At 41.1% G+C, this 26,096-nt stretch overlaps 1 protein-coding gene across 4 annotated transcripts in view; it reads left to right on the forward strand.

Moving 5' to 3' along the window:
* The window catches only part of ST3GAL4 (ST3 beta-galactoside alpha-2,3-sialyltransferase 4), an 80,527-nt gene that overhangs the window by 1,687 nt on the left and 52,744 nt on the right, over positions 1–26,096 (forward strand). The window contains exons 1-2 of one of the 4 annotated variants that reach the window (XM_070952609.1): positions 8,411–8,430; positions 11,096–11,191. The exons of 1 other annotated variant lie outside the window; for it this stretch is intronic. In XM_070952609.1, coding sequence (XP_070808710.1) covers positions 11,156–11,191 — 36 coding nt within the window. In that variant the 5' untranslated portion in view covers positions 8,411–8,430; positions 11,096–11,155. Of the gene's footprint in view, positions 1–8,410; positions 8,431–8,632; positions 8,813–9,469; positions 9,511–11,095; positions 11,192–26,096 lie in introns of those variants that run through there. 2 more of the 4 variants (XM_070952610.1, XM_070952611.1) reach the window with 2 other exon arrangements.

A 26,096-nucleotide genomic window follows, 5' to 3' on the forward strand; every position in this document is an offset into this window, starting at 1 on the left:
CTTTTAAAAGCATTTTTTCTACAACCTCTTCGGCTGAAAAAATGCTTTTAAAAGTTAAAAAAAAATCCTCTGATGATCGCGCAGCTCAGCTGGGATCGTCAGAGGCTTCTGAAAACATTTTTTCTGCAATCCCTTCAGCCGAAGAGGTTGTAGGAAAAAAAATCCCTTTAAAAGCCTGTGGTGATCCCAGCTGACTTGCCTGATCGTCAGAGGCTTCTAAAAGCATTTTTTTTCTGCAGCCTCTTAAGGTTGTAGAAATAATGCTTTTAAAAGAGCCTTGGTAGTACAGTGGTCTAAGGCACCCTGTTATTAAACTGGTTATGACCAGCTGCCTGCAATTACTGCAGGTTCGAATCTTGCCAAGGCTCAAGGTTGACTCAGCCTTCCATCCTTTCTAAGGTAGGTAAATTGAGAACCCAGTTGTGGGGGCAATAAGCTGACTTTGTATAAATATACAAAAAGATGAAGGCTATTGCTGAGCACATTGTAAGCCGCCCTGAGTCTCCGGAGAAGGGCGGCATATAAATCAAATTAAAAAAAAAAAAGTAAAAAAAAAAAGTTGGCCACGTCCACTCAGTCACATTACCCCCAAGCCACGCCCACAAAATAAACCACGCCCACAGAACCGGTAGTAAAAATTTGTAGAACCCACCCCTGACGCGCGTACATTTATGGTGTCCACATGACGCATATATGAGATCCAGTGGTGGGATTCAAGTAATTTAACAACCGGTTCTCTGCCCTAATGATTTCTTCCAACAATCAGTTTGCCAAATTGCTCAGAAAGTTAACAACCGGTTCTCCTGAAGTGGTGCGAACTGACTGAATCCCGCCACTGATGAGATCCGGTGGCAGATTTCATTCAGTGAATGACAAGATCAACCTACCGTGCCTTCCAGCACTGGAAAAATTCCTGGCCTGGATTTTTTTTTTTCTTTTTTTCTTCCTGGCATAAGCAGCTGTTTGTAATAATAACAGCTCTGATGACATAGGTGAACTGTCGCAGAGTCTCTCATATTACATCATATCACAGACTGAGGCTGGAGGAGAGATAACATTTTGCTTGGCAAACTTTCCACCTACAAGTGCCCTCCTTGCTTTTTTCTAGCTGGCAGTGATCAAGCATGGGATAGATCATTGCCTTCTACTGTCAGTTATGATGTGAAACCATGCCAGTGGATCTCCACCAGATAAATAGTCACTTTGAACAGATGGTTGGAGGAAATTAAATGACGGATTTCTGCAGCGGATGGTACTGAGAACTGGTCTTCAACAGCTTAGTGAAAGAGAACAGGACACGAGAGAGAAAGAGAGAGAGAAAGAGGGAGATGTGAGTATGCTAGAATATATGTAGGAGACATCTATACAGAGATGGAGAGGCGCAATGGTTCTGCGGTTAAAAGACATTGTGCTTGTCAGTTGGAAAGCAGACAGCCTGGGTTTGAGACCCGAGTGCCACGCGACAGGGTGAGCTCCCATCCTTGCCCCAGCTCTTGCCCACCTAGCAGTTCGAAAGCATGCAAATGCGAGTAGATCAATGGGTACCACTTTGGTGGGAAGGTAACAGCGTTCTGTGTACCTCGGCAAATAGTCATGCTGGCCACATGATCACAGAAGTGTCTTTGGACAACCCTGGTTCCCTCAGCTAGGAAATGGAAATGAGTTCCGCCTCTTAGAGACGGGCATGACTAGAAAGGGGAAACTTTACATGGAGATGAATATATGTGAACCTGTGTATGGCTGGATCTGGCACCCAACATAGCCTTCAGAGTAAAAATGGATGCTTAGTCTATAATTTAAGGCTACCTAAAATTCTGCTAGTCGAGTCTAACCATGTGGTTTTCTTGCAGCCGCTGAGAAGCTTTGTTCATTTATTTTTTATTATTTTTAAATTCAGACTAGCTAACCTTTTGCTGTTCTCTAATGGCCTCTTGTCAGACAGACCTGCCTCCTAACTTTGAACCAGGAATTCCTGACCATCCAGCCCTCTTATTTTTTTTACTAATTCCATCTTTTGTAAAGACTTTTCACTATAGATCCTAGTGTTTACACATACAGTGTATCTAAAATTCAGGACCAATGTCACTTGCTTTTCAGTGCTTCCGAATAAAATGCCACTTAGACTACTTTAAAAAAAAAAAGAATTCAAAGAAGAAATTAAACATGCATTTTTAAGCTTCCTACCTTTCAAGGAAGCCAGGTATGCTCAAGCTGAGTTCAGCAAGGTGTTTATACAATATTAAATAGAAATGTCCAAAAGTTATGGAATAAGAGTGAGCTGTGTATTCTGTCCCCAAATTAAGCATGACAAGGAAAATACTCCAGTAATGACAATGATTGAGTTTATAATTCAGGAGTGGACATCAAAGTTTGAAATTGTCTGGGAGCATTAATAAGAGCTACACTGCTAAAATCAGTTTAGATAATGTTGTACTATAGTTTGGTATGGAGAATGGAATGCATACAAGCAAGGAATAAAGAGATTATTTGAGTTTGGAGCATATTCTCAAGCTCATTGCTTATTTTGGAGATGACTGTTGCATGAAATGAACCAGGCTAATATCTGGGGTGCTTAATTAGAATTTTCCAGCACATCATTATAAATTGTTGGCTTTATGACTGAACTAAGTGTAGATATGATGTATTTAATTCTTGTCTACATATTTTCAGTGTTGTGTTGGTTTAATTACACTTTCTTATCGCATGCTTTTGGATGCCACTTGGTTCAGCATATGATTCAGGTCAATTCAGTTTCTTCTTAAGAGCTTTTAGCTAAACAGTTTAGTGCAGGAATTGAACAGTTTAATGCGTTCTCTGAAGATAAATGGCGTTAGATTTCCTTACTCTATATGAAGAACAGGAGGGGTTAGTAGTTGTTGGTTCTTTCTGTTCAACCTTGTAAAAACGTAGTAATCTGCACTCTACCTCTTGATTCATTCTGAGCAGTGAGCTGATCATCTTTCATAGTTGGGCCAGAAGTGAAGAAGCTTCTTGGATGAGAAGCAAAATGTCTTCAAAGAGTAACAAGAAAGTCCAGTTGCCTCTTGAAAAAAGGATCTTTGGGGCAATTATGACCAGGATGACTAAGAATCTCGATAGATTTTCTGAGTCTATCGGGATGCTGAGCTGATTTCAGGCTAAGACTAGTGATTGCCACTCCATGCTGTCAGCATTTTAAGTTGTTAGATCTGAAGAACATCATGGATTGCCTTCATCTACAACATTGAAGAGTGAAATTGATGGCTGGGTCCTCAGTTTTCTATTGCTACTAGGATGAATTCTTCCCATGATATTCTGCCTTTTCTCATTTTGCTTGATACAATCTTCTCTCCCCTCCCTCAAGAAGCCATGAGGACATTGGAGCTTCCTATGGGAAGGGGGTGAGTGTGTAGGTAGTCCTTGACTTACAACAGTGCGTTTAGTGACCGTTCAAAGTTACAATGGCATTGAAAAAAAAGGTGACTTACCACCATTTTTCACACTTAGGACCATTGCAGGATCCCCAAAAATTTGGACACTTGGCAACTGGCTCATATTTATGACGGGTACAGAGTCCTGGGGTCACGTGATCCCCTCTTGCAACCTTCTGATGAGCAAATTAAATGGGGAAGCCTGATTCACTTCACAACCGTGTGACTAACTCAACAGCTTCAGTGATTCACTTAACAACTGTGGCAAGAAAGGTCATAAAATGGGGCAACACTCAACAAGGGTCTCACTTAGCAACGTAAATTTTTCTGTCATAAGTCGAGGACTATCTGTATTGCAAAGGCCTCAAAAGTGGTGGCCTTAAGTTGTCCACCTTTTAAGAGTGTCTACGTGCACTTGTACCCTGTTTCCACCAAAATAAGACATCCCCTGATAATAAGCCCAATCAGGCTTTTGAGTGCATGGCAATAAGGCCAAGCGCTTATTTCAGGGTTCAAAAAAATATAAGACAGGGTCTTATTTTCGGGGAAACACAGTAATATAATATATAATATATAATATATAATATATAATATATAATATATAATATATAATATATAATATATAATATATAATATATAATATACATATATGAATGTATGTATGTGTGTGTGTGTATGTGTGTATGTATGTATATCTATCTATATATCTATATATGGATGCGGTGGCTCAGTGGCTAAGATGTTGAGCTTGTCAATCAAAAGGTCGGCAGTTCAGGGTTCGAATCCCTAGGCCGCGTAACGGGGTGAGCTCCCATAACTTGTCCCAACTTCTGCCAACCTAGCAGTTCGAAAGCGTGTAAAAAATGCAAGTAGAAAAATAGGGACCACCTTTGGTGGGAAGGTAACAGCATTCCGTGCACCTTTGGCGTTTAGTCATGCCAGCCACATGACCACGGAGACGTCTTCGGACAGCGCTGGTTCTTTGGCTTTGAAACGGAGATGAGCTCTGCCCCCTAGAGCCAAAAACGACTAGCACGCATGTGCAGGGAAACCTTTACCTTTACCTTACCTGCAGTTGGGTTGCAGAGGCCTTTTGAAAAAATAAAAATAAAGTCTGTATTTCCTTCTGAGATGATATCATGTTCCAGACTTGGACTCCATTCAAAGAAAGCAGTTCTTGGGTTTTTAATTGTAGGGAAAATTACATTGGGTGGGGTTATCAAATGCTTGGAGGAAAATAGCCCAATGCGTCATTCAGGTCACTGTGGCAGCTGAATAAGTCTAAACGTAACTCTTGTTTCTAGAAGAGATTTACTCAAAGTCTAGAAAAACTCTGAATGCCTGCATGGCTTTGGATACCTTCCATAGTTACCTGTCAAGAGCATTATTTGTAATGTACTAAGCCCTGTTCAGGAATGTTCTCAAATTTGTCCTTGACAGGAGCCTTGGCTTTCGTCCATAGCCTGCTACAAATATTTGCATGTCCATTTTCAGTTCATGTGATATTGCATGGAAAATATTGCCTGTTAGGTTAAATAATGTTTAATTTAAGTTAAATAATGTGGGAATGAAACAAAAGTTCACCAAAGACATGAATGTCAGGTGAAAAACCCAAATAGCCATTGGGGACAAAAGTGAAATAAGATAAGCTTTAATATATCAGAATGTAAGAGCCCAGTGGCCAACCAGAAACATTCAGAAGTCAATCAATCAATCAATCAATCAATCAATCAATCAATCAGAATAGAGCTGGAAAGGACTTTGGAGGTCTTCTCATCTGCTCAAGCAAATCACATACCACTTTAGACAAGTGGCTGTCCAGTACTTTCTTAACCTCCAGTGATGGAGTACCAGTGGTGGGTTGCTACCTGTTCACCCGGTTCTTTCAAACCGGTAGTGGAAATTTTGAGTAGTTCGGAGAACCAGTAAATACCACCTCTGCCTGGCCCCACCCCCAATCTATTTGCTGCCTCCCAAGTCCCAGCTGATCGGCTAGAAGGAAAAAATCAGGGCTCACTTGAAAAAGAAGAGGGGAAAAAAAAAAAAACAAGACACCTTAGCTTTAAATTGAGAAGCCAAGAAGCCTCCCAACTGATCGGCTAGAACCGATCCGCTCCTTGTAAACCGCTCGGTGGTGGTAGATTGGCAATTGAGGCCAAGCTGCCTGAAAGCGGTTTCCGATGCTCTCGGTGGTGGCAGAGCGGCAAAAAACTGTTTAAACTCTTGCCACGGTGCTTCAAAGGGCCGCCCTACAGCTGATCAGCGGTAAAAGGCAGTGTGGTGGTAGACCAGTGCACTCCAAAAACAAATGGGTAGACCGGTATTGCTCTGCAAGCAGTTAAAAGCCTGGTAGACCAGTACCTCTGCTAAATCCTAAAGAATTGTTTGTCACATGACCATTAAACCACGCCCACAAAATAAGCCATGCCCACAGAACCAGTAGTAAAAAAATTTAGAACCCACCTCTGTGGAGCACCCACAATTTCTGGAGGCCAGCTGTTCCACTGGTTAATTGTTCTCACTGTCAGGAAGTTTCTCTGTAATTCCAGGTTGCTTCTCTCCTTGATTAGTTTCCATCCATTGTTTCTTGTCTTGCCTTTTGGTGCTTTGGAAAGTATATTGACCCCCTCTTCTTTGTGGCAGCCCCTCAGATACTGGAATACTGCTATGATGTCGCCCCTAGTCCTTCTTTTCTCTAGACTACCAACTGAAAGATGATACAGTAGTGGATCAGATTACAATCAGTCCTCAAATTGTCACCCCAGTTAATAAAGGAGAATATTTGTAGCTCAGGTTGACATGAGGAGTCCTTGGTGCTCGCTGTGCTTGCTTGTACTAGCACTGATGATGTTACCTAGTTTGGATAATGAAATATCTGCAAGAAAACAAGCTCAGAGAGCACCAAGAACCTCACACTTGGCTTCCTCCTCCTCCCCCCTCCCCCTCCTTCTCCACTCCACAATCTTCACTCCCTTCTAGCACTGATGATGTTATCTAGTTTGGGTAATGAACGTCTCGTAGAAAACAAGCATGCTCAGAGGTGAGCACCAAGGACCCCTTATGACCACCATTGTACCAGAAAATTCTCTGTTAAATGGTGCAGTCATTAAGCGAGGCATCACATGATCGTGCTTTGCAATTTCCCCTTCCCCACTAATTGTTGGAAGCAGCTGAGAAATCACATGGTCCCGAGAAACTCTGGCTAACATAAATACCAGCCAATTGCCAAGTGCCTGGATCATGATGATGTGACCATTACTACAGTCATAAGTGTGAGGATCAGTCATAAGTGTTCTATTTTTTAGTGCTGTCCTAAACTTTGAACAGCCGCTAAGCAAATGGACGTAAATTGAGGGCTAGCTGTACAAAATCTTTACAGGTTATATAATATTGGGGTTAAAATGTGCCCCCCCCTTTTAAAATAATCAAATTGGAGAACACAAACACCCAAATATTGTAAAGAACATAAGCTTCCCTGTAAAAAGAAAAGGAGCTTGTTTTCTTTTTTCAAATTCTACGATGTAAATCTTGAAAAAGGTCAGACAATACTCAGTATTTGTGTATGAATTAGAACAGAGGCGAGTAAACTTCCTTGTCCGGGTGGGACAAGTCTTAATGATAACCACAATATTTTCAGCAATAATGGACTAAAAAGGAAGAGGAATTGTATTACCATACTAACAGTTGCATAAGCCATAAATCCTATTTAGGGGTGGGGAAACAATCAGGTCTTGTTGAGGAAATTTCTGGATCTTGCTTTTAATTCGGAGGGGAGCCAGTATATCTTGCATAGCTAGAATGTCAACTGAGGTTCATTCAATTTGGCAGAAATTTCCTTCTTGGAGGCAGAAAGAAAGCCAGTTCTTGTTTACGGCCAACCCTGCTGATTTTAATCTCCGAGATCACCTTTGATCCGTTGCTTTTTCACTGCTACCAAATTAACTTTCCCACCTTGGCTTTCCTGTATCTTCACGCTGATGACCAGATGCTACCGGCGTGAGCCTATCGTTTTGCTGTGGCAAATCTCCGGTTGCCTGTGACTGGAACTGAATAGTGTCTTTGGATGGCTGCGCTTTGTGTGGTGTTGTGAATCCCTCGGCTGTGGCTTTCTCCCCAGTGCAATAATTCCCTGTGCAAACCTACTGCTGCAAACAAGGCAACCATGGAAAAAAAAACATAAGGGGAAAAAAACCAAAACAAAACAGTGAGGTTGCAAGTATCTGGGCAGGCGTGGAAAATAATTGACAGGTAGATTCACGCAGCTAAGAAAATTCAGGTAAGGCTGGTTTCCTTCTCTCCCCCTCCCCCCCTTTTTAAAAAACCATGCAGGTAGCCCGTAGAGATGTTTAAGAGATATACCATGAATGGTGGTGGCGATTGTGTGCAAGGCTTATTGTAGGCTATTTTAGTAAGCAGGAATCCCAGTGATGAAGACAAGGTATTTGTACTTTTTAAGGAGAGCAGATATTAGTTTTACTGTCCTGGGTAACAAGCCTGTAGAAAAAGTAGAAGATGACCTGTCTTTTCTTGAAATCATGATCTGGAGGTCTTCTGCTCTAATTTTTTTTTTTTTTTTTTTTTTTTTGAGAGGCAAATAAGCCATCGCAACTAAAAGTGTAAGTCACTTTCTCTGCAAAAGCCCTGGATTTTTTAAAATGTTATTTTATTTATTTATTTTTGTCAAGGGTGTATAAGATAACAGATATCAGTATAAACATGATTATGAATGCACGAAATGGATACGAATAAAATGGGGACATTAGGACAGGGACGATAGGCACACTGGTGCGCTGGTGCGCTTATGCACGCCCCTTTCAGACCTCTTAGGAATGGGGTTAGGTCAACAGTAGAAAGTCTAAGGTGAAAGATATGGGAGTTTGGGGAAGTGCATTCCAGGCATTGACCACTCTGTTGCTGAAGTCATATTTCCTGCAATTGAGTTTGGAGCGGTTTACCTTAAGTTTGTATCTATTGTGTGCTCGTGTATTGTTGCGGCTGAAGCTGAAGTAGTCATTGACAGGTAGGACGTTGTAGCAGATAATTTTATGTACTACACTTAGGTCAGACCTAAGATGGCGTAGTTCTAAGTTGTCTAAGCCCAAAATTTCAAGCCTGGTGGCATAAGGTATTTTGTTGCGAGCAGAGGAGTGGAGGACTCTTCTCGTGAAATATCTCTGGACTCGCTCAATTGTATTAATGTCCGATATGCAGTGTGGGTTCCAGACAGATGAGCTGTAACAGGCAATGAGATGATGTGGGGATTCGTTTGGTTACCTGGAGCTTGAAAAGATTACATCCCCATCCTACTACCCCTTGCTTTTGAATCGTGTCTAAAATTAAAAACAAACGAACATGGCAATGTTTTCCGTGGGAGAGCGAAATAGACTTTGCGTGGATTTCAGGTACATCTGAAACCATTACTTGACATTGAAGATTGCAGATTGAGGATTATTTTTTACAACCTTTTGTTGTTGTTGTTGTTGTTGTTGTTCTGACTTTGAGAAGCAGAAGAAATCCCAAGATCTGTGTCTATATCTTTATTACTTGATTATTCTTCCTTTCTGAGTAGCAGAGGAAGAAGAGCTTGTAGGTATATTTTTCAAAACACATTTAAAGTGCAGGGGTAAGTCAACTTGTTGTTCTGCCCAATGCAAAAGAGCCTGTGGGACCAATTGCACCATTGTAGACAGTCGCTTCTCATGGTTTATGAATCTGTAGTAAGGGCTCCTTGCCTTGGGTTGGACTAGAAGACCTCCAAGGTCCCTTTCAGCCCTATGATTCTTTGTACCCTGTAGAAGGTACGGCTATACTGGCCTAGGGCCAAATGATTTCAGAGAGGAAAATCCCCAGTTCAGAGAACAGTAACTTGAATGTCGCAAGCTACTAATGGGAGACAAGGGGGTATAAATGTGGATTGCAATATGAGCTGATATGAAATAGGGCAGCATTAGTGCAGTGTTAAAGCTCTTCTCTGTGGAATGATTGATTTGAACTTTAAGTATCAAACATTCCCATCAGGTTTTCTTCTGGTTTGTTGCTCTCCAGTTATTCTGGAGACAGTTTCTCCAGGCGATGCAGCCAGGCTCCGATGTAAACTGAGGTTGGTGGAAGTTTCTATAAAATGGAACCGGAGGGCACGATTTTTGAAGTTGCTGCTGGCTTATGTTTTTACTTTATTTTTTATTTTATTGATTTCATTGTTGTTTGGTGGTTGTGAGCTGCCTAGAGTTTATGGAGAATTGGGCAGAATACTAGTTTAATTTATTACTCTTATTTTGAAACGGCATCCTTTTTTATTTATTTATTTATTTATTTATTTATTTATTTATTTATTTATTTATTTATTTATTTTTTGCGATTTATATGCCGCCTTTCTCCCTGGGGACTCAAGGCGGCTTACAAAATGACAAATTCCAATACAAATCACAATGAAATAAAATTAAAATCAGCAACCGTATTAAAACAGTTTAAAATTATGACAGTGTACCCCCAAACGGATTAGTTGAGGATTTTTGGGGATTGCTTTTTGGGGATTGCTCCAGAATAAAATGACAAACTTTACATGGTGAGTTACCAAATAAATTAAATTTTCTTTGCTGCAGAATTAGATCCAGCCTTGCTACATTTCAAGAATTCAGATGCTTTCCATTAAAAAAAAAATGACTTATTAGCCTGGATGATTGTAATACTGAGTTCCAGTTTTAATACAGGCAGTTCTAAGATATTTGTAAAAGTCAATACTTACATGGAATAAGGTCCCTTACTTTGGGCTGGAGGTTGGACTAGAGGACCTCCAAAGTCCCTTCCAGCCCTATGTTTCTATAAATAGCTAGTGGAAGATGGCACCCCAGACTAGCACCCTCATTTTGGAGAGTAGGAAAATTTTAACCTTGATCTGACTATAGTTCCCAATCATGCTCCAATGTGGATTCTTCTAGTCCCAATTCTTAAGAAGAAAATGTTAAAAACCAAGACAAGTGCATCTTTTTCCCCCCTTGAAATGAAAAACGGTGTCGGATATTATGCCATAATTATGATTTAATGTGGGTCATGGCGATAAAGAATTGTAAGCCAAAAGATTTCTGACTTTATAAGAATCAGTTGATGTATTTTACTCACTGGTTCCTATTTGGCCTCTTCCATTAATGGAAGTTCCTTTGCTGTTCCTTTTAGTGATAGTTCCTGCTTGACTGCTCCCATGTGAGCACCGTGTTTCCCTGAAAATAAGACCCTGTCTTATATTTTTTGAACCCTGAAATAAGCGCTTGGCCTTATTGCTATGCGCTCAAAAGCCCGATTGGGCTTATTATGAGAGGATGTCTTATTTTGGGGGAAACAGGGTATCAAGGATATTGCATCCTTATAAGCATAAGCCAACAATCAAAGTTTATTTTTGGGGTTTACATTTTTTTAGGAGCAACAAGACAGATACCTAATTTGGTTAAAAAGATAATTCATGTAAATTTATTGAAAGTGAAGGGGGGAAAAGTTGGAGTAAACATGCCCTAGTGTTTCTCCATAGAGCTTATTCCAGGATTCTCTGGAAGGCTAGCTTTCCTTTCTGTGGGAATCTCATCCTAGTTTTCCTGGTCTACAGCATCAATTTTATAGTGGGAAAGTCTTTGAGGGATGGTGTTTCTTTTAAAAAAAAAAAAATAATTAAAAAGCCTAATTAATCAAAACAGGAGCTGCCACCTTGACATTCTGCTGCTATAATTTAAAATCCGAGGGGATCATTTGAAAGCATGGAAGAGGCAGAAGAAAAACACAGTACTTTGGAGGTAAGATGCTGCCTACCTCTTCAGGAGGTTGTGTTGTGTTCAAGAGAGGAGGTCAGTACACTTTAACATATGGGTGAAGCTGCTATAGGACCAATCTTATTTTATTTTTCATTTTCCGCCTGCTATTGGGTCTGCCTTGCTCTATTTCTATCTCTAACTAGATAACTGCTTTTTAAGTATCATGGATACCCAGTAATGGCAAACCTTTTTGGCACCAAGTGCCCAAACTGGAATGTGTGCGCATGCTGGAGCCCCGGAAATCAAAGACCAGCTGGCTGGTGCGCATGCGCACCGGCTACTTGGCCTTCTGGTTTCCGGCGTACACATGCAGGCCAGCCAGCTGGTGTTTGTGCACGCCGGAGCCCCGGAAACTCAAAAGACCAACTGGGCAGTGCACATGCATGCGCTGGCCACCTGGTCTTCTGCCAGCTGGTCTTCGCGCACACCGGAGCCCCGGAAACCCAAAGATCAGCTGGCCAGCGTGCACATGCACACCAGCCACTTGGTCTTCAGATTTCCGGCACGCACATGCAGGATGGCCAGCTGGTGTTCGTGTGTGCCGGAGCCCTGGAAATCATAAGACCAGATTTCCTGGGCTCCGGAGCGTGTGAAGATATGCTGGCCAGCATGCATGTGCACACTGGAAACCAGAAGAGCAGCTGGTGATGGCGTGCGTGCCCTAGGTTTGATACCCGTGCCATAGGTTTGCCATCACAGCTTTAGGAACTAGTATTAATAGATGAAACTCAAACTAGCCAACTAGCCAGTCTTCAGCAAGGGAATCTAGACTGTAGAACAGAGGTGTAAAACTCAAGGCCTGGGGGCCAGATTCAGCCTGTGCGGTGCTTAGATCTGGCCTATGGGGCCGCCCTAGAAACAACAAAGGACTGGCCCACAGTACCTCTGCAAGCGAAAGAAGAGCTTGTGTGGGCCGCAGGCGGCTCTCCCGAGCTCCGTTTTTGCTGGCAGAGGGTTGGCAAGAAGCCGTCGCAGCCAAAAATGAACTTTGAGAACCCGTTTTCGCTGGCAGAGCGCTCGGGCCGCCACAGGCGCCCCGATACGAGTGATGTCAAGCTGACCACGTTCCCCTGGCCACGCCCCCCTGCCTCCACCTCGAGGTCAAACACAACCCCGATGCAGTCCTCAATGAAATTGAGTTTGACACCCCTGCTGTAGATTCTAGACTAAGAAGCAGGAAGAATGATATATAAGCAAAATACAACCCAATAATGGATATCAGAAAATCCTTGTTGGCAACATATCCTTTGAAATAAGATTGCAAAATGGTGTTTCCTTTCTTAGAAGTGCTGATCTACCTTCCCCAGCTAGGGAAAATCTGCGTTTACCCTCTTTAATCAAAGATTCTAGATTTCTTTACTTGCTTTTTGTCTTCTTTTTTTCTAAAAATTTCTATTTGGCAAATCTTGAGTCACAATGTCCCAAAGACCTTTATCAGACTGTCACAATATTATGACAAGACCTGAAAATTAGCTGCATCTAGGACAAGCAATAGATGCAAGAAGGGGTATTGAAAACTCAAAGTTTTTGCTGCTATCTAGTGATTGTGACTAATGTTTCTATGTAAACACAAAGAATTATCTACGTATTTGTGTATTTGTGTATATATACACAGGTGAGAAAAGGTGGGGGGGAATAACAAAAGGACAGAGGGGGAAAATTGGAAAGAAAAATGCAGAAAGGAAAAAAAAATGACTACAAAAATATATTATGTGACTTTAAGTGTGAACCTAAGTTTAAAATACATCACTTACCTTGATGACAAATCTTATTCTTAACATAAGGTCATAAAAACATGCCTACCATTAATTATTTATTGATTTATAGCTATGAATATCGTAACACTTTATTCTAGGATTCTTGTACATATACAGTAGCTGTCTTAGTGAACCTTTTCAATTGTTTATTAAAAATACTAAGTTTAGAACCAGAACGATGCTCTAATACTTAATAATAATAAGTCGAGGTGTTACATGTTGCTAGTGCATCTGATCCATACCATACATTTGGGGCCAAATGTAACAAATGAACAAATATCAAGTGTTTTGTTTTAATATATCACCATTTTCAAACCAAAATGTCCCTTGTAGTAAATCAAAGAGTTTAAAAGGATGATTGGCAATAAACTTATCTAAAGTATCAATACCCTTGTCTGTCTGTCTGTCTGTCTGTCCGTCCGTCCTTCCTTTCTTACTTGCTTGACTTTACTGTCTAGTCTAGTCTGGTCTGTATCTATCTATCTCTATCTATCTTATCTATCTATCTATCTATCTATCTATCTATCTATCTATCTATCCATCCATCCATCATCTATCATCCATCCATCCATCATCCCTCCTTCTCTCTCTCTCTCTCTCTCTCTCTCTCCTTCCCTCCCTCCCTCCCTCCCTCCCTCCCTCCCCCCCCCCTCTCTCTCTCTGTTTCTCTCTCATCTCTCTCTGGATGTGTGTGTGTTGTGCCCGTGTCCTTTTTCTTCTTTTCATAACGGGATTCTTCTTTTGGCATAATCTGATATTACAGCAAAATAAATACATTGAATTGAACCAAAGTGGCCACTGGAGAGAGAATATCTGTAGCCACCTGTGGCTTTCCCTTTAGAGCTAATGAAAAGTATTTTGTTATTTTTCCACAGGTTGAAATGTTGCTCAGTTCTCATGCTGTGAAGTTAGGTTGACTGGCGTTTTATTTTTGCTGCTCTTTGCTCTTGCTTTTTAATGTATTACTGTTGTTTTTTTTATTTTATTTTATAGAAAGGACTAACGTACTTTTATGTTCTCCTAGGAATCTCCATTAACCATTCTTTCTGGTTTAGCCATATCAGTAATAACTAAAGAACAGGAGGTTTTGCTCTATTGTATATTGGAAAGTATTAAAGGGGAATTTCTAAGGGGAGTATAATATTAGACAATTACAATATTCTGGAACTGAATTCTGTACAGAGCATCCTTCGCTGATATGAACTTCCTCCAGATGTGTGCCCTTCAATTTCCAGAACACCTTGGCTGTTACATCTGTTGTTAACAATTCTGGAAGTTTAAGGTTGGGTATGCGGGTATGATGATTTTTTGAAGGGTTTGAACTTTCAGGTCACTGGCAGAACTCTTTTGCCCTTTCTGTTTAGAACAAATTTGTTTATATTTGTTTATTTCGGTAATTAAATATAATTTAATTTAATTCTACATACACACACATATATTTTCCTGAAAAGAAAGGAACCACATCCCATCTTCCAAAGGAATATTTTTGAGAATTGTGGGCAGCCATGGCGAGACCATGTTTTATTGTAGCCACATAATAAATGAATGCTATCAGGATTATTTTGTAAAAAATAAGTATTGTGTAACATGACCCTTATGTAGAACTGAAAAAAGTACAAACATTTTAATATGGTGACTTATTGTTTATGATAAATGTGTATTTAGAATAGAATATATTTTTTTATTGGCCAAGTGTGATTGGACACACAAGAAATTGTCTTTGGTGCATATGCTCTCAGTGTACATAAAAAGACAAGATACATTCGTCAAGAATCATAAGGTACAATACTTAATGATAGTCATAGGGTACAAATAAGCAATCACATCATACTAGGAAACAATCATTTTCTCCCTATCTTTGGACTAACTTCAAGGAGGAGAGGAGGGGAGGGGAGGGGAGGGGAGAGGAGAGGAGAGGAGAGGAGAGGAGAGGAGAGGAGAGGAGAGGAGAGGAGAGGAGAGGAGAGGAGAGGAGAGGAGAGGAGGAGAGGCATTTAGTATGTGGAATCCTTGATGCTCTCTGAGTTTGATTGTTTTCTTGCAGATGTTTCATTACCCAACTAAGGCACTGTGTGTAAGCCAGTGGTGGGATTCAGTTGGTTTCTCCGGATTGGGCGAACAGGTAGTGGCAACTGTGGGAGGCTCCGCCCACCCACCTGGACGTAATGCGCGATAACTGCGCATGCACAGAAGGATGTGCGCATGTGCAGAGGAAGCGTGTGCAAACAAAGTGAGCGTGTGAATGCGTGCTCACATTTACAAACCGGTGTAAGCACTGAAGATATTACCTAGTTGGGTAATGAAATATTTGCAAGAAAGCAACCAAACTTTGGAGAGCACCAAGGACTCCAGAGTTCAACCCTGAGTTACAAATATTCTTTTCTATTGATATCTTTACTATGTTAATGACAACATATTTAGAAGACTTCCATTTATTTGTAACCTTTTGCATGCCTTCTTTCTCAGCAATTGTGGGTTTTAATAAGCTTTGCTTAGTGTTTATGAATCAGTCATTAAGGTTATAAACTACCTCTTTGTATTCTGTGTGCACCCATCTGATTATGATTTGTTCAAGGAAATGTGGCTGAACAATTCATAGTTGAGGAACATTGTGGACTTAATAGTCATACACCTTGTCAGGGATGAGGTTATCAGAGGCACGAAGAGTTGATGGGCAGGATTTTCCAATCTCTACTTCCTGATGCTTATTTATTTATTTATTTTTAATTGAAAATAGTGGTGGTTGATTCTGGGATCTTCTGTATATGTGAATATTCTACATATATTCTGTCTATGATTCTTCACATTATTTCCATATGACCCTGGGGTGTTTCTTTCTTTTTTTTTTTTTAATTGAAAAAGTTTTACACATACATTTTCTCCCCAGTTCCCCCCCGCCCTCCCTATCCCCCCCAACCCTCCCTAACCCCCCTAACCCTCCCCTCCCCCCAGGACTTCCACAAAATATAATTCAAATCAAAATCTTATCAATATAAAACTTGAAACCCTCCATCCCCTGTGTATTATTCAAATCTTCACAAAATTCAATTATTCTATCGCTATATAATACATTCAGTTAAAAGCTATCTGATATTTCCTAGTTTGATATTTATTCTGCACATAATCTATCCACTTTTTCCACTCCCATACATAAGACTCTTGAGTTCGGTCTTTTAAATATGCTGAAATCTTCGCCATCTCTGCAAAACTGGCCATTTTCAAAGTCCATTCTTCAACAGTGGGCATAGCTTCATTTTTCCAATATTGACCTATCAATAATCTCGCTGCTGTCAGCATATACAATATCAGCTTTGTTTCACCCAATGTAAAACCCTTAACTATACCCAGTAAAAACAATTGTGGAGAAAACTGAAGTTTTTTCTTCAAAACATTTTGCATGACCCAAATAATGTGATTCTTCACATTATTTCCATATGACCCTGGGGTGTTTCTTAGTTACCACATCTCAGACAATAAATTTATTAGTTGATGAACAACTAATTAGTGTAACGTAGTTAAAAGGAAGTATAAGGTGCCTGCACATTTTAAGCGTAGGAATGTCATGCTATCTAATTGCAAAAGTTAGTTTCTATACAGAGTTCATTTTACAGATGAGAAAAAAACCTTAATGTTATTAATCAAAGAGGGGAAATATTAATGTATTGTTTGTTATAAAGCATATAAAGCAGGGAGGTCCCCAATCCTGGGCTGCGGTCCACTACCAAACTGCAGCCCATTTGCAACTGGTCCACACAAGCAGCGAGTGTGTGTATGTGCAACTTGCGCAAATGGAGTTGTGCATATTCATGTGTGCCTGCCACTCAACAGAACCATTCCCTCTCCCCATCCCACCCTGCCGGTCTACCAAGCTGGAAAGGTTGGGGACCACTGATATTAAGAATATATTGTAATGTCAATTATTGGTGCCTTTTTATTAGCTTTTATTATTTTATTATTATTTTACTTTATTAAAAGGGATGCGGTGGCTCAGTGGCTAAGACACTGAGCTTGTCAATCGAAAGGTTGGCAATTCAGCAGTTCGAATCCCTAGTGCCGGGTAACGGGGTGAGTTCCTATTACTTGTCCCAGCTTCTGCCAACCTAGCAGTTCGAAAGCATGTAAAAATGCAAGTAGAAAAATAGGGACCACCTTTGGGAAGGTAACAGCGTTCCGTGTGCCTTTAGCATTTAGTCATGCCGGCCACATGACCACGGAGACATCATCGGACAGCACTGGCTCTTTGGCGTTAAAACGGAGATGAGCACCGCCCCCTAGAGTCGGGAACGACTAGCACATATGTGCGATGGGAACCTTTATCTTTATTAGCTCCCATAGACTTGCTTAAAGCGATTATTTGGGGATTTATTGTATGCATTGCAGCAGACAGATACACCAGAACAGTGAGTTATAACCGAGAGCAAACATTTAACTTCCTCTGATACACTGGAATGAATGCTATCTCGGTATCAAGTCTGACTTAATTCCCAGTAACATGTTTACTCTCAGAAAGTCGGTATCTTAAAATTGATGTCACAAGTGGAAGTCTTTTCTGAGTTAACTACTTGATGTTGAATTTTTTTCTTGGAAAGATTGTCCACTCTGGGGAAAAAAAAAATCTTGCCACTTACTCCTCTAGTGAAAAAAGTTGTATGTGTTCAACAAGGGATAGCCACTTAATTTTCTGTTAAATAACTTTTCACTTTCTCAGATCACATTGCACAGTCATCTGTGTTTGCTTTTTCAGTTTGCTGCAGACTTATTAAAGGCAGCAAGTGGGAAATAGTTTTCTAAACCATTGGAACATGGAGGTAAATACAAGTGTATTATCTACTTAGCTTATTTGTGTACACCCCGTTTCTGAAAGTTCTGACAAATTAACAGTGCAAAACTTCCCTCCAAATACAAATAAACTCACCCAGAAGACTAATAATATGAACTTCTGAATAACATTACAAGGGTTCACAAAACTGTGAACACACACAAAACTGTGAGTAAGGATAATTAAGGATAAGGATAATTTTATTTCTATACCGCCCTTCTCCTGAAGGACTCGGGGCGGTGTACAGCCAGGTAAAAACACAATACAAATATCACAATTTAAATTTAAAAATTATTAAAAGTATTACATTTAAGGCCAATTAACTAAAAAACCCAAAAATTTAAGAATTCCAAATTTAAAACTCAATTTACGAAGCTAGCCCTGCCTGTTGGAAGAGCAGGGCCTTAAGAGCACAGCGGAAAACTCGTAGAGTAGAGACCTTATGTACAAGATGCACACAGGTCAGCCACTTGACGTAGAATTTTTCTCTGATTTTTTATCTCATAAAAGATCCTCTAGTAAAGAAAAAAAAAGCTGTACATGTTCAATAAGGCATGATCGTTTAATTTTCTGCTAAATATTTTCACCTTCTCGGACTGCAATTGTATAAGCATCTCAATTTCCAGAATTCCTTGTCTGCAATTCCTTGTTTCAAACGTAGTGTCGAGTCCTGCCGGAGCTCGCCATTGATGGGGGGTGTGGGAGACGAAGGAGTGGAGATAAGCAGCCGCAGAGAACACACAAACAGTTCCTGGATAGCAGCATTCAGGGCAATGATTGATGACGTTGCTGGGCCTCTCCGATTCTGCTGTCCTCGCTGCTCGCAGCTGTTACTGTTAAGGGAGTGGGGGGTGCTTGATTGATAATCACCGGATGTATGTTTAAGGGGCTGAGTTTTTGTTAAATAGCGCTGTGGTGTGATTACACCCAGCGCTGACTTTGAACCAAAACACCGACTTGTACTTTACTTTTGACTGCAAGCTTATCATTGCCAAAGTAAACCCTGATTCTCTGTGTGTTACTGGTGATTATTTCCTATCGCAGTTCTGAACGAACGACAAGCCGAGACGTAGCTTCTTCTGGAATTGTGTTGCGATCTGAAGGATGGCTGTGTGAGGCTGGGCAAAGATGCCCCTGGTGTTTCTGTACTGGAGAGTTGAGAACATTTATAAACTGATCTCCTAACTTGATTTCTGAAGTTGCATAGCTGACAGTGGTTATGAAAGAATATGCTTGTAGAACATTACATAAAAAATCCTAAAAAATAAGAGGAACTAACTGTGGAACTAGAATGGTGGTGTCTCCCAGTTACAGCTAGACTTACGACCTGTTCTGCCCCAGCTACGGACCCCAAAGAATACAGCACACACAAAGTTTGTACAAAACTTAATTTACTAAAATAACTAAGCCTTTTTCAAAACAAAGGCTGTTAATAAACTTTCTTAACAGCCTACAAGAAACCAAAGATAAAGTAATCACAATCTTACTAAGGTTGGCAGAAAGCCCAGAAGCAATTTGAGGAGAATCCAGACGCGAAGTAGAGTGAATTAAAATTGTTCCCTACAAATTGCTTCAGTCGGCATTCCTCCTTAAATAGGCTAAGGGAGTGGCCAATTAGCCCCAAACCTTACTCTTGAGGAGACCTCCTCCTGAGGAGCCACTCCTGCCTTTTGGCCGCTCTGCGCGCCCATGCATTGAGAAGAGGCTCCTCCTCTTCGTCCTCTTCACTTAAAGGAGCTTCTGGAGGTTCTGAAGGCCCTGGCTGAATCCCCGCTCTGGCACCATATCTTCTCCAGCCTCCTCATTGTCCGACTCGAGCGCCAGCTGCACAGGCTGCTGGTGCAACACCACACCAACCTCCTCACTGTCAGAGTCAGCTACAATCTGCACAGGCCGCTGACGGGCCACAACACGACCACAATTGAGCCCAAAATTTCTGTTGTTAAGCAAGACAGTTGTTAACTGAATTTTGCCCCATTTTACAACCTTTCTTGACACAGTGGTTAAAGTGAATCACTCCCGTCCATAAGTTAGTAACACGGTTGTTAACGGAATCTGGCTTGCCCGATGACTTTGCTCGTCAGAAGGATGCAAAAGGCGATCACATGACCCCCGGACACTGCAATGGTCATAAATATGAACCAGTTGGCAAGCATCCAAATTTTGTTCACGTGACCCTAGGGATGCAGCAATGGTTGTAAGCGTGAATAAAAGGTTGTACGTCACTTTTTTCAGTGCTGTTGTAATGTCAAATGGTCACTAAATGAATGGCTGTAAGTCAAGGACAACCTGTACTAGAAGTGTTGAGGCGGAAGCCATCTTGTCTGGGAAGCTTTAATCCGGATTCCTAAACTAAGCAGGAAATTAATCCTTTCCACGTTTAATTCCCAACTACCTCATTAAGCTGCCTCGTTTGGCTTTTTCTCAGTTTTTCACTCAAAGGTTGCAGTTGTCAACTTGCGAAGCATTCCTGACTTGCTCTCGAGAGTTGGCTTGCTGTCAGGGTTCTGACGGATGCCCTAATTAAATCATGAGCCTCAAACCAAGCTTCAAAAGAAATATTTATTTATTAGAGGCGTCATGTCAGCACTGACCAAACAAGCCAACTCTCTCAAAACTAATGAAAACGACTGAGATTCCTGAGCCCCAGACTCTCCATTCGCACCCCGACACCTGGCAGAGGGCGGACTATCTGAAGAGAGCCTGCTCCAGGTGACCCAGAGCGGGGCAGAACTTGCCTTCATCCAGGGACCTCCAGGAATCAGCAGCCCAGTCGGAACCAAACTGCAGCCTTCTCTGGACATCAAAGTCGAGACAGACGAGATGCCCGCCCAAAGTTGGCAACTTTAAGACCTATGGACTTGAAGTTCTGTTGGACATGGCAGAACTTATATGAGTAGTCCTTGATTTACAACTGTTCCAGATGTGGGATTCACTTATCTTCCCTACCGGTTCGCAAATGTGAGCATACACACAGTAGTTGCGCATTACGTCCGGGTGGGTGGGCGGAGCCTCCCACAGTCAACGCTACCGGTTCATGTGATCTGGACAGAACCAGCTGAATCCCACTACTGAACTGTTCGTTTAGTGACCGTTCAAAGTTACAACCACTCTGAAAAAAGTGACTTAAGAACATTTTTCACACAGCCACTGCATCATCCCGATGTTCATGTGTTCAAAATTCAGACGCTTAGCAACTGACTCATATTTATGACCGATACAGTTTCCCGGGGTCATGTGATCCCCTTTTGCAACCTTCGGACCAGCAAAGTCCGAAGTGGGGAAGCCAGCTTCATTTCACAAATGTGTTACTAATTAACAACTGCAGTGATTCACTTAGCAACCGTGGCAAGAAAGGTCGTAAAGTGGGGTAAAACCCACTTAACAAAATGTCTCTGTGACAGAATTTTTGGACTCAAGTGTGGTCGTAAGTCAAGGACTGCCTGTATGTGTGTAACATGCATCGGAATATTGTCTGTTTTTCCTTTTTCCTCATTGAATGTCGCCATTAAGTCTTTTGGACCCAGCTGGACATCATGCACTAACACAGTGTTTCTCAACCTTGGAAGCTTGAAGATGGGTGGACTTCAACTCCCAGAATCCCCCAGCCAGCAGCGCTGGCTGGGGGATTCTGGGAGTTGAAGTCCACCCATCTTCAAGCTTCCAAGGTTGAGAAACACTGCATTAACAGAATACAGTGATTCACCTTTAATTGAATAGGTGTCAGCCTTTTGAGGTAGTTCAGTCCAGAAAACCAAAATTATGAGTATAAATCTATTTTTATTGTAGGGTTTCAGTCACAGAATCTGGCAAGCCTGAATGTACCACTCCCAGCCCTGCCTTTCTTGTTCCAGAGAAATAGGGAGAGTCAACTACGATATCTTTACTCAGATTAGATGCCTGCTGTGGGTTCAGATTTTGGTTATCAGCCCTTTATCTAAGAGGCAATATTTCCTTCTGTATGTTAAGGTTACTCTCGCAACCCATTACAATCAGTTGTTCTGTTTCCAGCTTCAGGGTAGAAAACACGGACTTGCGGTAGGACCCTGCGCCTTTTTTCCTGATAGTTACCTCTGCTATATAGAGAGCATGCATTATGCTGTTTATTTATTAATTTTTTAAAGCTGCCTTTCTCACCAATATAGCCACTCTGGGAAGTTTATCATATAAGGAAGTGCTAAAAAAATAATAATTAAAATTAGAAAAATTGAGTAGAAAAGTTAAAAAATTAAAGACCAACATGACGGGCAGCCTGGGTGTGAGCATTTTTTCTATCCCATCAGCCTCTCACAGTGTTCTGTGGGCACCAGGATGTTTTTAGCCTCTTCTGAAAGGCCTGGAGTGTGGGGGCCGATCTCATCTCTGACGGGAGAATATTCCAGAGGATGGGGGCCTCAGCAGGAAAAGCTGTTCTCCTGAACCCCACTAGCCGAAATCTTTTTGCTGACAGGATCCAAAGTAGACCCTTTCCGCTAGAACCAATGGGGCGAGTTAGACCCATCGTTGACAGATGCTTTTCCATCGGGACACTGAAATTGTACAATACTTTAGAAGCAATTATTGATATCCAACCGTGGGAAGTTTTAAATATGGAGGATAACGAGTCATCTTTTACTTTAAATGCAATAAGATGCAACTTCTCGGTTGGACTATTGTAACACCCTCTACATGGGGCTGCCCTTGGGATGCACCCGGAGGCTACAGCTAGCCCAGAATGTGGCCGCGCGGGTTGTTACGGGGGCTTCTCGCTACTCCCGTGTGACACCTCTCCTGCACGAGCTGCACTGGCTGCCGGTGGTCCTTCGGGTCCGTTTCAAGGTGCTGATGCTCACCTATAAAGCCCTACATAACTTAGGCCCGGGGTACTTGCAAGATCTTCTCCTGCCATCCTCCCATCATCCTGTGCGCTCCCACAGAGCGGGCCTCCTCAGGGTGCCATCAGCCAGACAATGTTGGCTGGTGGCCCCCAGGGGGACAGCGTTCTCTGTGGGAGTGCCAATCCTCTGGAACGGGTTGCCCACCCGTCTTAGGACAGCCCCTGACCTCCTCTCCTTCCGCCGCGAACTGAAGACGTGGCTCTTTCATCAAATGGGCTGACCTGTTGGGGGATTTTTACATTGAAATAATTTTAATTAATTTTTAATTGGATTTTAATTTTTATGTAATTTTCGAATTTGTTGAATGTTTTCTTTGTAAGCCGCCCTGAGTCCTTCAGGAGAAGGGCGGCATATAAATTACATAAATTACATAAATAAATAAATAAATAAATAAATAAATAAATAAATAAATAAATAAATAAATAAATAAATGTAAATTGCGATCTTGTGTTAGTTGTCCAGCACAATTGAATAAAACTGTGCAGTCCTTCCAATTCAAACGATCTTTTAGCACACATAGAGTTCTCAGTCAGAAGGGATGCGGTGGTTAAGATGCTGAACTTGTCGATCGAAAGGTCGGCAGTTCAGTGGTTCGAATCCCTAGTGCTGCGTAATGGGGTGAGTTGAAGTCCACAAGTCTTAAAGCTGCCAAGTTTGAAGACCTCTGTTCTCAATGTTTCAGATTACAATTTTCATAATCCCCTGGCAATACCCATGCTGGCTAGTATTGACTGAAACTCAAAATATCTGTCAAATGCCAAGCTGCCCACCCACCCCCCAACCCGCCTTTGGCGTTTAGTCATGCCGACCACATGACCACGGAGACATCTTCGGACAGCGCTGGCTCTTCAGCTTTTGAAATGGAGATGAGCACCGCCCTCTAGAGTCGGGAAAGACTAGTACATATATATGAGGGGAACCTTTACCTTTACCTTTAGAGTTCTCAGCTAGCCCTTTTTTAATCCCTTGGTTCAAATCTTTGTCTGAGATTGTGCTGCAGCCCTGGAGAACGTTTTTGCGATCCTGGATAAAGATGCAACTGGAGAACAGAGGAACACTTAGAAACCCAGCTCCTTGGTTGATTTTTGAAGTTATATAACCATTGGTACTTCATGACGGTAAAAAGGATGATTGAAGGTTTGCAAAAATGGCCTAACAATCAGAAGAGCTCAACCATGGAATGAAAATGGGGATGGGCTAATCTGTCTGGGAAGCTTTAATCCAAATTTCTACAATAAGCAGGAGGTTAATCCATTGTCTGATTCCACAATGCCTCATTGAACGGCCTTATTTGACTGTCTCCCAGCTTAGTTTTTCACCAAAAGTTTGCAGTGGTGTAGACCAGGGGTCTCCAACCTTGGCAACTTTAAGACTGAAGAACTCTGGGAGTTGAGGTCCACAAGTCTTAAAGTTGCCAAGGTTGGAGACCCCTGGTGTAGATGTTTCCTGATCAGACTCCTTTCATGCACTTAAGATAAATCTTCAGGCACCGGCAATGTTTCCTAGTGAGTGGAAAAAGCTGTAGCCTCTCAAAGACAAAAAGACATTAGTGGTGTTTTTTCCTTCAGCCTGGAATCTAAACTGACCCAGCATGTAAGACATTGAGCTTTGTAAAATACCAAATGGAGAAAGAATCATAAAAGAAAATGATTGTTTGTGAATCAAGATACACACAATACAGTAGCAGAATTAATTGTTTAATGGGGACCTTATTTCTGAAGTTGTCTTTTGCAAGATCAGTTGTGCCTTTCCGCAAATCTAGTTTGCCCTGAACTTTGGAACTGATTAAGAAAATCCATCAGAAGCAAACAAAGAACAACCGTAAGCCAAACAGCCAGCAGTTCGTTGCTCTTTCATGACATTCAACCCAAAAATTGGCCCATTTAACAGTGCTAATCCCATCAAAGGCTACCTGCTCGATTCTGGTTTTAATTATTTATCTTTTTATAAGTTTTTTATTTTTTATTTTTTTAAATAAATTTTATTTCGGTAAAAAAATACAAACAAAAAGTTTATCAATAAATAGATTGCGGTGAGCACCTTACACAATACATTACATTCAGTCCAAATATACAAATGAGAGATAAAAACTAAGCTAACATTGTCCTCTTTTTATTCTATTATTTAACCAAACGTACCATAGGTCCCAACATTGGAAATGTGCGGAATCTTTTTGATCTCTTAACATTTTTGTTAGCCTATCGGCTTCTGCACATTCCATAATTTCCCCTAAAATCATATCTTCAGACAGTAGGTCTTTACCCTTCCAATTTTGGGCGAGACATATTCTTGCTGTAGTTGTAATATAGACAATCAGATACCATTTGTTAGTGCCTATTTTATCTGGCCTAATGTTTAATAAGTAAAATTCAGGTTTCAGTTGTAATTTGTATCCAGTAATTTCTAACAACCACCTCTGAATAAGTTTCCAAAATTCAATTACCCTGGGACAGGTCCACCATACATGGAAAGCTTTTTATAAGTTTTTTAATTCCACCTTTGTTATTTTTATAAATAACTCAAGGTAGACATACCTAATACGTTGTCGTCCTCCTATTTTTCCCACAACAACAATCCTACAAGGTTGGGTTGGGCCGAGAAGGAGGGACTACTTGCCCAAAGTTACCCAGCTAGCTTTTATGCCTAGAACTCACTATCTCCTGGTGATTGATCTAAAGTGGCTGTCATGCCTAAGGCAGGACTAGAACTCACCATCTCCTGATGATTGGTCCAAAGTCACTCAGTCGGATTACTTATTTAAGGCAACCCTAGAACTTACAATCTTTTGGTTTCTAGCCGTTCCCTTAACCACCAGACCAAACTGGCTCTCTTTTTAATTACCTGACAGCTTCTTTATCAGACACTATTCACGGACTTTAAGAGAAATCTTCAGACACCAGCAATGTCTCTAAATGAGAATAGAATTGTAAAAGTCTGTAGCCCCCCTTAAAGGCCAAAGAGGCATTAATGGTGCTTTTCCTTCAGCCTGGAACAGCATGTGGGAAATTGAACTTTGTAAAATACCAAATGGGAAAAGAATTGCACGAGAAAATGATATACTGTGAAACAAGATGCATACAGTAGAATAATTATTCTTTAATGGAGATTTTGTTCTTAAGTTGCCCTATGCAACCAGCTTCATTTCTGCATTCTGCTCCCCTGCCAAGCTAGCCTTTTGAAATATTGGAATTTTTTACTTTTGCTCTCATGAGACTTCTTTCCTTCCCTAGTTAAAAATCCCCATTTTATTTAATATTGTTTTTAATATTTGTATTCTATGTTCTTATCTTGGCTGTACACCGCCCTGAGTCCTCAGGGAGAAGGGCAGTATATAAATTGGAAATTAAATTAAATTAAATTAAATTATTTATTGTTGCATTGGGGAGGTTGGCCGGGTTGGGGGGGGGGGGCAGCTTGGCATTTGACAGATATTT

This window comes from Pituophis catenifer, unplaced genomic scaffold (genome assembly GCF_029215685.1).
Source record: "Pituophis catenifer annectens isolate HBS135680 unplaced genomic scaffold, rPitCat1.0.hap2 SCAF_12, whole genome shotgun sequence".
NCBI classification, from domain to species: Eukaryota; Metazoa; Chordata; class Lepidosauria; order Squamata; family Colubridae; genus Pituophis; species Pituophis catenifer.